Here is a 12714-nt window from a genome sequence, read left to right as displayed (position 1 = left end):
GCACGAGAAAAGAACATTTGCAGAGACACACAATATTTATAAAAATAATATCAATTGGTTTATTTCAGTTGAAATTAATGGTTTTTTTCCCTGATAAATTAATAAAATAATATTTTAAAGTTTGAGATTTTTGTAAATTTAAAAATTAACAATGCATAAAATAAAAGGTGTATAATAATATGACATAGGTAATATTGCACATGAATAATAAAATATGGCATAGTAGTTCTGCAGTATAATAATTGTCAGCTGTTTCCAAGTTGACAATACATTTTATCATATCTACTAATTATGTACCTGCGGTATAACGCGGTTTTTTGGTTATATACAACCACTTAAGACGTTGTCGGAAACCGAATCAAGCAATAACGAACGACGAATTATTCCTCCATAATATTATACCAAAACTAGATATTTCACATTAATGTTTCGCTTAAACCCTATTTCTTATCAATGCTACGTATTTGTTATTATTTCAAATGCGAACATTACAATTAATGTAAATTCACTCGTTCATAAAACCATCGGACGCAATCAAGTTCTGTTTTCATTTAGACTTCTTCTCCGTGCGTGTTCACTCGCTGCTATACTATTATGTACTTTTACATGCACATACCTATGTATAATATTATATACAGCAGGTATACTTAATAGGTGTACGATTGTTTGTCCGATTACAGCCCGTATTCATTTACATACCTATACGCACGCATTTAAATGTCTATTTTGGGTAACTAAATTCGGTCGTTCGTGCACTAATTTACCACTTCGTATACGCAAATAATTATAGCCATATAATCACGAGTACAGAAGATAACTGCTAAGACGCTAAAAAAAATGCGAGTTCCCTAACGATACTATATATTTTAAGTGTCCTCAACTAAAATGTCGTTTTGTCCTAAAAAATACACTCAACAGTAATAATAGTTCTGTCCCGTATAATCAACAATTTATTTATTTAATTAATAGAGGAAAATATTCTATAATCCGCATTTAACTCCGTTTTTTAGTATTTTAGTATTACCTATATCAAACCTTACAATAATGTGTAAAAAAGACAATTTTAAAATTTGCTTACATATTATTTTATACCTACTTGAATTATACAAAAATGTTAATAAAACTCAACACATCTTATCGACTATTTTAATATTTTATAACCCGTTAACTATTATTTTGACATTATTATTTATCATAAATTACTTATGTGAATGTTGTGTATTGATTTTATGCTTGCAGTAATAATAATTTTTCAGTAATTTTAGTATCTTCAACTTTGGATAAAAGAGAAAATATATCACACTAATGTACTACTAATATATAGATAGGAGATACTAATAAATTATAAACTATAATATAACTTGTTTAATTCATACATATGAATTCTTATACACTTCTAATTTATTTTATTCTGATATTGTATTATTGTGCATTATATTATAATATTTCTATTATATAATAACGTATCAACATCATATATTTTGTAATGAAAATTTTTTGTTGAAATTAAAACAACTATATTTTTAGATAATATGTTTATATAATGAATTAATTACCGCTTGTAGCACAAGGTGGTTTTTGCAAAGTTATGTTTAAGAAACTCTTGAAAAAATAGTACACAGAGCAATTAAATACTAGATCACTTGCTATCTATACATAATAATATATCATATTGTGTATCACCCCTAAAGTTGCTTCAATTTATCTACATAATACACGGGTTATAATATTATATTCTTTGACTTAATACTTACGTCAATTCTTTTGGTGGCTCGACGAGTATGGGTTCTGGTTTTTCACCAATCACATCCAGACGTTGTACGAACAATTCTACCGTTGGGTTGTTTACACCAACCTTTTCGAATAAGAAAAAAATAACATACGATGTAATTATAAAAAAAATTACTATTATCATAAATGAAAAACAAACATAATGAATGGTATGACAATAATATGTAAAAAAAAAAATAAAACCACGCTCTCACCTTTGGGTAATGAACACTGACAATATTCGGGTACTGGTAAGCCAAGTTGCCCGGAGTACCATACACGGGCATTTGCATCGTGGGCACCAATGAGTCGTTGTACGACGCGTACGCCAGCCGGGTCCCTTGCTTCGAAAACCACATGGCGCTGTTCGAACTAATTATCTCCTCTGTGAACGAAATAATAAGAAACTCGATTACTCTTACCTTTATATGATTTAGGCTGAAAACTTGACCATAATAATAATAATAATAATAATAATAGTACGTAATAAAATATTTTTGTACTATGGGTTTCAAAAAATGTGTCAAAAATAATCTAGAGACGTTAGGTTATTGTTGTGATCTCATATCAATGGAGGAAAGTTTTCATTCGAAAATGTGTGAAAATAAATACTTGATAACCAACAGTATTGATTGCACCTGCTTCAATTTTATAAGTTTAATAATATTGTATTATTAAAAATATATTTTTATAACCAGGACATTCATTATGGAACACTCTGTATTTTATTTATATGTCGGAGAGCATAGTACGTACCCCATCAATAATAGTAAACACATTTATACCTTTTTATACCTAGTTTATAGTAATACAATTTATTTAGTTATAACTTGGTATAGGTATCTATAAGACCATATTATATTACGCAAATTACAGCACACTATAAACTATGCCCCTAACCGTGTAATATATTATACGTACAAAAAATCTGTAAGATATTATGTTACTGAAATATTATCGCACATCACTATTGTGGTTAACATTAGGGTTGAAATTAGCTGTAGGAAATTGCAGCTGTAGTTGAATAATACGTGCACTGAGTATCTATATTGTCTGCGTGCATGACGAGATTCCGGTTTGAAAATATATAGGTATACGATATATATATATCGTATATTATTTTTTATGTATAACTGCAATATTCCGTGGAAACTTATACTTTAGAATCTACTCAGCTATATTAATTTATTGATTTTGAAAGATATGAGTTTTTGTTTTTATACTTGTGTCTGAAGATACTTTTAGAGTAGATAAAATGCTTTGATCTTCGACTTAAATATTTTTTCTTATAAGTTTGTGATTTTGGCTGATATTTAGGAAGACAAAAGTAAAATTTTCGAATAATTTTATTAAGTGAAAAAATGGAAATTTTTACAACCAACGATTTTGTCAACACTGTTATAATTTGAAAACGAATAACCACAGATAGGTAATACAAGATTTCATACAAGTTGTTCTTATAATAATTCAAAAATTTCTTAAAGACAAAGAAACTTGAAAATAAATGGTTAAGTTAGGATAGTCAAGAAATAGTTTTTACTGAATTCCCTTTAAGCTAAAAATATATAAGTACAATTTTTGTTATAATTTTGACAAAATTAGGTATTTAAACAAAAGCAATGATTTTAATTATTTTATAGTAATTCAAAAATATTTATTAAAATATGGAATGTTTACATACATTATTATAGCTTCTATACACAATGACATTTTCAAAATATTTAAATTAATTTTAAGGTATTATTTATCTATACCGTATAATGTCTTCCCGATGACAAAATAAATTACTGTAATAACAATTATAAATTTGTACTTTGGTAATAAAATATATTTTATACTTATATCTCAACTCAGAATCACTTTTTACATACAATAATTTATCATTAAATTTAAATTTAAAACATATATTACATTGGTCTATACTCTATACTCAGTGTCGTAACCAGTGCAGTGTTTTGGGTATTAAAATTATCACTTCAGTCGTTTTTTTTAAAAAAATATACTTACTACATCATTAGTATTATACTGTGTATTTATACATACAAAGTTTAAAAAATGAATATATAGTCTTAGTTTTTGGAAGAGGGAGCACATTGCTATAAGTTTCCTGTGGAGCTATGTATCATACCTAAATACTGTCTTATTTATGCTTCAGATTTCACAAAATATGTTGTCATATAATTATTATATTTAATATTTGATGACTAAAATAGAAATTATGTAAAATTAAAAAATCACTAAAAATTGTTTGTCTATTATGCACTGATCCTACTCGTTAAGGTATAATTAGTATACAACATGAAGCAGAGTGAATAAAGAGTGATTAAGTAATTGTCCGCTGCTTGCGACTTTTCGAACGTATCTTACGCAGTTACGTATCAATATTTAATAGTATAATCTTAAAAGTAGGTTTATAAAAGGAATAGCTACTGTCTTTATTAAGAACCATAGTTGGTAATGTTACAATATTGTACACATATATATTTTGTATATTTTATATTGTATACCACAATATAATAACACAGATTAATTGTTTTTAAATATGTTAAAGTATAAAACAACCAATTATAAAAAACAGGGAGTTTTGATATTTAAAGAATTTATAAAATATGAGCTTATTATATAATATTGTTTACTAGTTTTATAAAAAAAATTATTTTACTCCTTCATTGCGACAAATTATTTGGAAAATTATTTTATGGAAAATTCTTAATTTATTTTATCTCGATTTTGTTAGTAAGCACATCATACATTAAATAGTAAGTAGTAACTAAGTATTTATTTTTTTTTATTGAAAATATAAATTCACAGATCATTTGATATATTGTGAAAGTACAATTAAATATATTTATATGTAATATGTATTTCAATACACGCTTTAATTATTGATTATTCATCGTTCGTAAACTTCATACTTTGTTGTTTTATGATAACAAAAATAACCATAACCACTAGCTGAATCAATATTTTATAAACGCATTTATTTTTTAAATACTTAAAAAAATTTAGAGGCGATTAACAGATTTAATGATAAAAAAAGAAATTATATTTCTTCACGTTTTCTTGGAATATCATATTATCGCTACCAAACAGATTATAGCTGCATGCCTCAAAAATAATGGATCAATAAAGGTACTATAATAAAAATATATAAACGAAATGTATTAAAAGAGCAAAATTCCACAAAGAATAAGTTGCTTTAGATTGAATGTATGAAATTTAAAAATTGGTATACGTTTCACATTTCAACATGTTATTAAATGAGTTATGATTTATTGTCTATGAATTTAAAAAATCAGCGTGACGTCTAGGACCAATATTACACATCTAACGGCCATCTTACATGATTATTTTTTTTTAAATATTTAAAATCCTTAACGAGTAATTTAACAAGCAACTGTAGCGTCTATAACCGTAAAAGTCCATCATCTTAAATTGTTTGTATAATATATTTTATGATGGACATGGGATTTTAAGTTTAGTTTTTTAGGTGTCCTTATAGCCATTATAGGAAAGACTAGTTACCTTTTAATTTTTCTAAGGTGGTTCTAGCTAAATAATCGGTGTTTCTTAATCGCTGACAAAGTAATATATTATAACATGCGAGTTATTTAGTCGAGAGACATAAAGTTCCAATCATTATTTTTTATATATCGGTTGCGGATATTTGACAATTTGTGAATTGTACTGCCGTGCGAAATTTAAAGCGAGCAAAACAACTGTTAAAAGGAGGCATTTATCGACAGCCAAATGTTGAGTTATACAAATGGTGAAATTAATAAATTTATACAATATTTCGAAAAAAAAATGTTCACAAAATTGTTGATGACAATACATTAAAAAAAAAATAGAAGAGCAATTGCTTTTTAGAAAACATAAATAACCCCCCCTCCCTCGTTCAACTAATTTTTTTCGGTAGTTTTTCCACATTGTTACTCACATGGTAACTTGATGTCGGTAATTAGTATTTTGATAACGAAACCCGTATTCGAAGTATTGTTACATCATATAATATTAGACTGAACAATTCATCCGCAATTTATTAGTGTATAACCTAAGTAATGTGAAATACCTATATGAAATAAAAACTAACAATGTACTTACCCTCATATACCCAATCAGGAATGCCATTATACAATTCTGAGCCACCCGTAAATGACAACTGTATGGTGCTCGTCAGATTAGTAATGTCTGGTATGTAATATACGTTGTTATGATTCACGATCGCTAAACTGTGACCAACGGGCGACCACTTGACCAATTGTAAATCCCAAGGGTTAGCAGAGTCCTGGTTTTGTAACGTGAATTGTTCTCTAGACAAATAAATAATCACAATCATATTATAACATCATAATATGTATGAAGTATATTTGAAAAAAAAATCAATCAATAGATTATAAAATATTTTTTAGACGTGCCCAATGCCCGTTTAATATTATCTTGTTAATAATAAACTTGACAGTTTATTTACTTATGAATCCATTCTTACTGATTTATTCTCTTTGATCTCTACCACATAAACACACACACATATATATATAACTAATTAATTCAATCGAATAATATATTAATATAATATTTAATATAAATATAAGATTAAAATACATGATAATAATATTGTACATGGTCATTAATTTATAGATAAACATTTCAAAAAAAAATGTTAAACAAATGAAAAGAATTTATACTTTTTACTTTTTGTATGGCTATAATTTAACTATACTTATTTTTTCAAACAGTAGCATACAATATGTATAGTTTAATTTTTGTAAGTAAAATATTTTTATGATGATTATAATACTTTTGAAAAAATTAATTAAATAAACAGTTGATTATAATTGTTTTTAACTAAATAATAAATTATAAATAGGTATTCAAAATTTAGATAAACGTAGTAATGGACTAAAATGTCGCGAAGTACCGCTCTACTCCACTCATATAAACTCAAATTACTTATAACTAATTAATTAAGTACTCGTTCGAAATTCAATTTTAGATTCTAAATGGAGAGACGAATGAAGTGGTTTTACAACGAAGTGATTTAATTATTTTTATTTTTTATGTCGAATGAAACTTTCTTTAGCAGAACAATGTTTCAATCTTCAATTTTAAGTATTATCGATTAAAATACCTAATCATATTATACCTACACCAAATTGTTGATTAAATGTGTTATTTTCAAGCAGTATTTGTTGCTTTATCAATAGTTAATACAACGTAAAAAAAACGATTCTATAAATAAGGTATCTGAAAAATATACTTTAAGCTAACCGTGTAACCGGAGTTAATTATAATGATATATAATAATACCATGAACAACTAACAATTATTAATTCTATACGATAGAGTCGTAGACGCCAATAATAATATATTATTATTTTCGACAAAAATTAATTTAAAGATTTTAGCGTCCAAGCAGTCGTTGGTTTATTTGATGAAAAGTTTAAATCATCACCACATTAGTTTACCTAACTTCAATTCATGCTACATGGAATAAAATATAATGTGGAATTTCCATTAGTCTTTGCTCTTTTACTTAATAAATCAAAAGAACGTTAAACTTGAATTGGTTGAAAACTTTTGATTTTGAAAAAAATTTAAGCCTCATTAGTGTAATGACTGATTCTGAATAAGGTCTGTGATGCGTTTACTAATATTTTTACCAAATGCACTACAAATGAGAGACTGTTTTTTTTTTACTTTTTTGTCAATATTTATAGCAAAAAATACAAAACCTTAAAAAGTTTTAATGCTTTAGCTAATTTATTTTATGATACACGTAGTTGACAAATTCGACAAATTAATGTCCCTAAAATAAATAGTTAATTATTAGGTACTCCATAGAATTAATTATTTTAAACATACGTGGATTGGAAGAATAAGAGAAATAATCAGCATCCTCCAATATTCGATTTAAAATTATGGAACCGATAAGTACGTTATTACTTATTATACTTAATATGGCAAACTTGCCAAAAACAAACAATAATCATTTTGAATGAAATTGTCGTCTTTGTTAGCTGTATCTTATTCTAACATATTATGAATTATTGAGGTTCTTAAGAACAACATTAAACTAAAATAAAAATTAATAAGCTTATCGTAGGACAAATACCTCCAGAAAAAAAAATAAAAAATTACAACATTAAAATGTTTTATGATGATTTTAATTTTTTAAATTCATTATATTATACTTATATTAACGTGTTACACGCCTAGATTTTTTTTTTTATTCATACAAGCAAAATAAATCTCAATATAGTGTATTGGATGGGTAATTTCGTACAGGGAAACGTATTGAATGGAGAAATGGTAGGGGAGAGAGTGACTTGATACCGTATTAGACTATTTTTTACTTATTCATAATTATTAATTATTTTATTTAATTATCATATATTTTTATTTTACTCACTAATTGCATAAAATATATTAATGTATTTTACAATCAAAGACGAATTAATATACATACGATTATGTATTTTAAAGTCAATTCAAAACTGATTTTAAATTTTTGTCATAATTTCATTGTGTATTTTAATTGGCCATTGGTAATGAGCCAAATCGAAGAATTTTTTGTATGTATCTTATTTTATTATTTGTTAATTATTATTATATTATATTAATATGTATTATTATTATATTTGTATTTTGTATTTGTTTTATTATTTGTATCTGTTGTGCCTACAATCTACATGTATTCGTATATCGAGACTAGCTTGTTTTATAATCTAATTATAGATTAAGGAGATAATTGACCATAAGTTTAATATGTACGAAAATTGTATATCAGTGCTATAGTCAGAAATTTATTTTTCGGCAACAGTTAGCACTTAATTAATTTTGCATTACTAGAATACCTACGTAACACCTATTACTTCATGACCCCTTTTTTCATTAACTGTTTATTATATACCTGGTTTTTTCTTATGACTGTAAAATTATGTTAATAACTACTGTATACATTTAACATAAGTCATAATAATGTATTAACATTATTGTAAACCATATAGATTAATGTATGACCTAATTAATATTATAAAAGTGTATTAATATGTGTTTTTAACATGAATTTGCATTTTAAATTAAAATATTATTACTAACAAAAATACAATACTATAACTTTTAACTTTTACAAACACAAAATAACAAGCCCATGAAAAAGGGAAAAGAATAAAATTAAAAATAAAATATCAGATAAAAAATAATAAAAATTATTATGAAGCAATTAATCAAATTTCAATGATTGAAAACTTAATAAATCACAGTTTGTACACGATCAACAATTAACTGTGTGATGGCATGGGTATAGTATTCGTACGACATTACAACGTACTTACATATTAAATGTAAGTAAAACAAAAAAAAATAAACAGTATAGTCTCCAACTAATAAATTTTAAATTACAACATTATGTTTTAGGAATTATGGCTATATTCATCATCTATAATCTATAGATATGTATATTTTACATAGTTTTCTGTAATTAGGTACAATGTGTGGCAGGCACTTCGTATTTATATAAATAAATATTTAAGATAACGATGAAATTAAAATGGATCATTTATTTTAACATTATACATAATACTTATCATTCCTATTTGACATTTATAAATACAAATTACGAATAACTTATTTTAGATTTACTTTCGATGATTTAACCTTAATAAGGAATTTCTGTACACTACACTACACTACAGCTAACAAAAAAAAAAGTAAGAAATATTTCGGGGGAGGGGTACGTGCTTCCAGTGTTCTATCTGACACGGCACTGTTGTACATAAATTACATTATATATACAGTATACACGCATAAGTCATAGGCAGTATAAAATAATTATCAATATTAATAAACATAAAGAACGATCAGTATCGAATATTTGAAATTATAGAAAATAGTTTTAGACGTCTAATATTATAACATATTATTACATATAAAATAATTTAATGGAATATTAGGTAGGTAATCAAGTATGAACTAACTCACCCTGTTTTAATGTTGATTATATCATAAAAAGCCGTAAACGAGTGCCTGAAAACCTGTAAAATGATAAGACACATAATAATGTTAAACATTTTGCATTGAATTGGTTAGTTTAGGTTAAATTGCAGTGATAATTTACAGTGTCGTACTTTTTTGTAGCGATAAGCCAAAAGCAGGAATTGTTTGTCGGCAGAAAGATCGTATTGAAAACTGTTTCTAACATTCTAAAAAATAAAGTAAATAAAATAATTTTGAATGATTCATAGTATTAAAGATTATACACGATGTTATATAATAAATTTGTTCTAATTATAATATAAAATAATATTTGAAAATACAAACTTTTGTATCATATTTTGCTATAACTGTCGTGTTTAAATGCTTTACATTAAACAGTACAATATCTCCTTTGTCGTCTTTCATCAATATTTCATCACCTAAATTCAGAAATATCAGTCATATGTAATCAAGAGTTGCATTTTAATTTTAATATTTATTTATTCATTTTTTTATTTTAATAAGCGCATAATGTATTACAAAATTATAAATTACCATTAGCAAAACTGATGAATTAAGGTTAGACTATTAAAGAAGTCAGAAGTTTTGTGAAAAAAAAACCGTATATTTATAAGCGGAACTTCATAGTAACAAATTAAACGAAAAAAAATAAAGGAAGTATAAAATGTTAGTTACAGAAATGTGTTTTAAAGTTTGATATTTTTTTGGGGGAGTTGGTGCGTTTATTGACAAAACATCACACCACTCTATAAAACAATATTTTGTTAAGTAGTATTTATAATATGATGGTTTATAAAATTATAACTATTCACCTTGGACCCATGTCCCGTTGAATAAATTAGGTTCGTAGGTGCCACTAAGAAGTTGATGAAACTCTAAGGGTTCGTATTTTACTGCTTGAGCCTTATGGAATATGTCTGTGGTGAAGTAAATCAATGCTCCTATTACTGAGAGGACCAATAGTAAAATAAACAGAAATATCAAAGGCCTGTTCTTTACGTTCCACACACATTTCTCCTGAAAAAAAAATATAATGTTCATTTATAAAAAGTACAGATATAATATATTATATAACAATATTAATGAAAAACTTTTCATCAAATTTCCAAAATAAAGGTCAATTTGTGGTACTTGTTTTCTCAAACAATGAATGGAGGAAATCAAATCAAAATTTTTAATCAACTGAAATTTATTGGAATCGTAATAAAATAAATATTTATTTCATTATTTAATTATTTGTAAAAAATAAAAATAAATCATTATTAATGGTCAAAATTTTACCGGAACACTTAATATACCTATAATATGTATTATGTATAGTACATTTAATTTTGAAATCTTTAGCTTTTACAATCAAAATTATTAAACATATAAAATCCAGGTAGTTGATAGAACAAGACGTACTCAGAATACATTATTGATACTTGATAGTGACTGTAATCAATAAGGTTTGTTCATTGTTGTGTAGATACTTGCATTTTCGGGAATTTTATTTTCTATAAAAAGAATTATTAATTATAAATAATTTTTATTGACTTATTTGACTTTATAGTGATACTGTGGAAACGTTTTCTTTATTTTTTAAAATATTTATTTAGTATTTTTCCGAACAGGAACCCTTAAATTGTAACTAACTGAAACTGACCACGTTCTGGTGCATATTAATCTATTTTAAGCATTAAGCATTATCATTTTTATTTTGATACTACCTTGATGAATTCTGTTATTAGACGTGAAATGTTATCCCATCATTGGATAACTTTTAAAATTAAAAATAAACATATTTTAAGTATAATTAGTTACATATGACAAAATATGAAAACTTAAATAATTAACAGCATAAAATAATATATACCTACATATAACAGTATATAATCTAACCTAACCTTAAAACTTAAATAATTTTTTAGTTTTACTAATAAGGAATAAATGCACATATGATGGCGAATATAAAAAATTAAAAACATAAATGAAACCATAAATATACACTGTCTGAATGAATTATTGTTCATCCGCTTAAAATTAAATAAACAAATCCCTATTCTAGAGTAAATGGTCACCTACACTATAATATGTCTATAATAGTAAGCAGTTATTTTATAAAATAAAATCCAACAACGTTCGCGTCCGATCGCACATGTTTAATTTTTCGCATACGACCAATTAATTAAAACAAATTAAATTAGACACGTAAATTTGACAGGGTCATGGGTGGAACCTACCAATTATCGTTAAGTCAACAGTTTTAATGTTTACACCAATTCACCGTCACATTTACAGTTTTTGCTTACAGCGCAAAATGTGTTGCAATTTTTTTTATACTATTAAGGTATTTGATAAATGTTTCATACATAGCCATATCCACCAGTTATAATATTCGATTATTTTTATTATTTTGAAAGTAAACTGCCAGCAAAATCAAAGATAACCAAAATTATGAGGTATAATTATGGATAACATAAGCAAAACGATTGCCAAAAGTTTAAGAACACCAAATTTCAATTCTCAGTATGAATTAGGGTTGGGGGAGGGGGTAAAAAGGTTGCTTGCAAATTTTGAAAAATAGGGAACCTTCATACCTGTATTGCATTTATTTATTATGCGATTTAGACGTGATTTAATTGTTATGTCATAATCGATCATGTCCATACGATATTTAATATTTTGTTTTTTATCCTTTTTCTACCCCATTAAAATATATAAAATTAATTAAAATGAGCAATGACTATTTCTGGGCGATGAACAATTTCTCGTAAATCGTTGTTATTTGTTAAAAAAAAATATGTCTTTCCTGCAATTATTCATCAACAAAATGCACGGTGGTCTAATGAACAAATAATACGGAATGTTCCACAAAAAATGTCCAACTCTTAAAACGATATATTTAATGTAATAAAGTGTAGTATGTACAATGTACATAGTTATAATGTATGGTCTTCTCTATTC

General features: G+C 25.8%; 1 protein-coding gene across 3 annotated transcripts in view; it reads right to left on the bottom strand.

Moving 5' to 3' along the window:
• Positions 1–12714, bottom strand: part of LOC114129713 (venom dipeptidyl peptidase 4) — a 47009-nt gene that overhangs the window by 7923 nt on the left and 26372 nt on the right. For all 3 annotated transcript variants that reach the window (XM_027994528.2, XM_027994529.2, XM_027994527.2), the window contains exons 2-8: positions 10581–10785; positions 10093–10187; positions 9900–9974; positions 9754–9806; positions 5875–6083; positions 1986–2155; positions 1755–1855 (exon numbers count right to left, since the gene is read on the bottom strand). In XM_027994528.2, the coding sequence (XP_027850329.1) occupies positions 1755–1855; positions 1986–2155; positions 5875–6083; positions 9754–9806; positions 9900–9974; positions 10093–10187; positions 10581–10785 (908 nt within the window). The remainder of the gene's footprint in view (positions 1–1754; positions 1856–1985; positions 2156–5874; positions 6084–9753; positions 9807–9899; positions 9975–10092; positions 10188–10580; positions 10786–12714) is intronic.

This window comes from Aphis gossypii, chromosome X (assembly GCF_020184175.1).
Source record: "Aphis gossypii isolate Hap1 chromosome X, ASM2018417v2, whole genome shotgun sequence".
Taxonomy (NCBI): domain Eukaryota; kingdom Metazoa; phylum Arthropoda; class Insecta; order Hemiptera; family Aphididae; genus Aphis; species Aphis gossypii.
The sequence above is the reverse complement of the archived record's forward strand: the minus strand, read 5'-3'. Positions and strand labels throughout refer to the sequence as shown.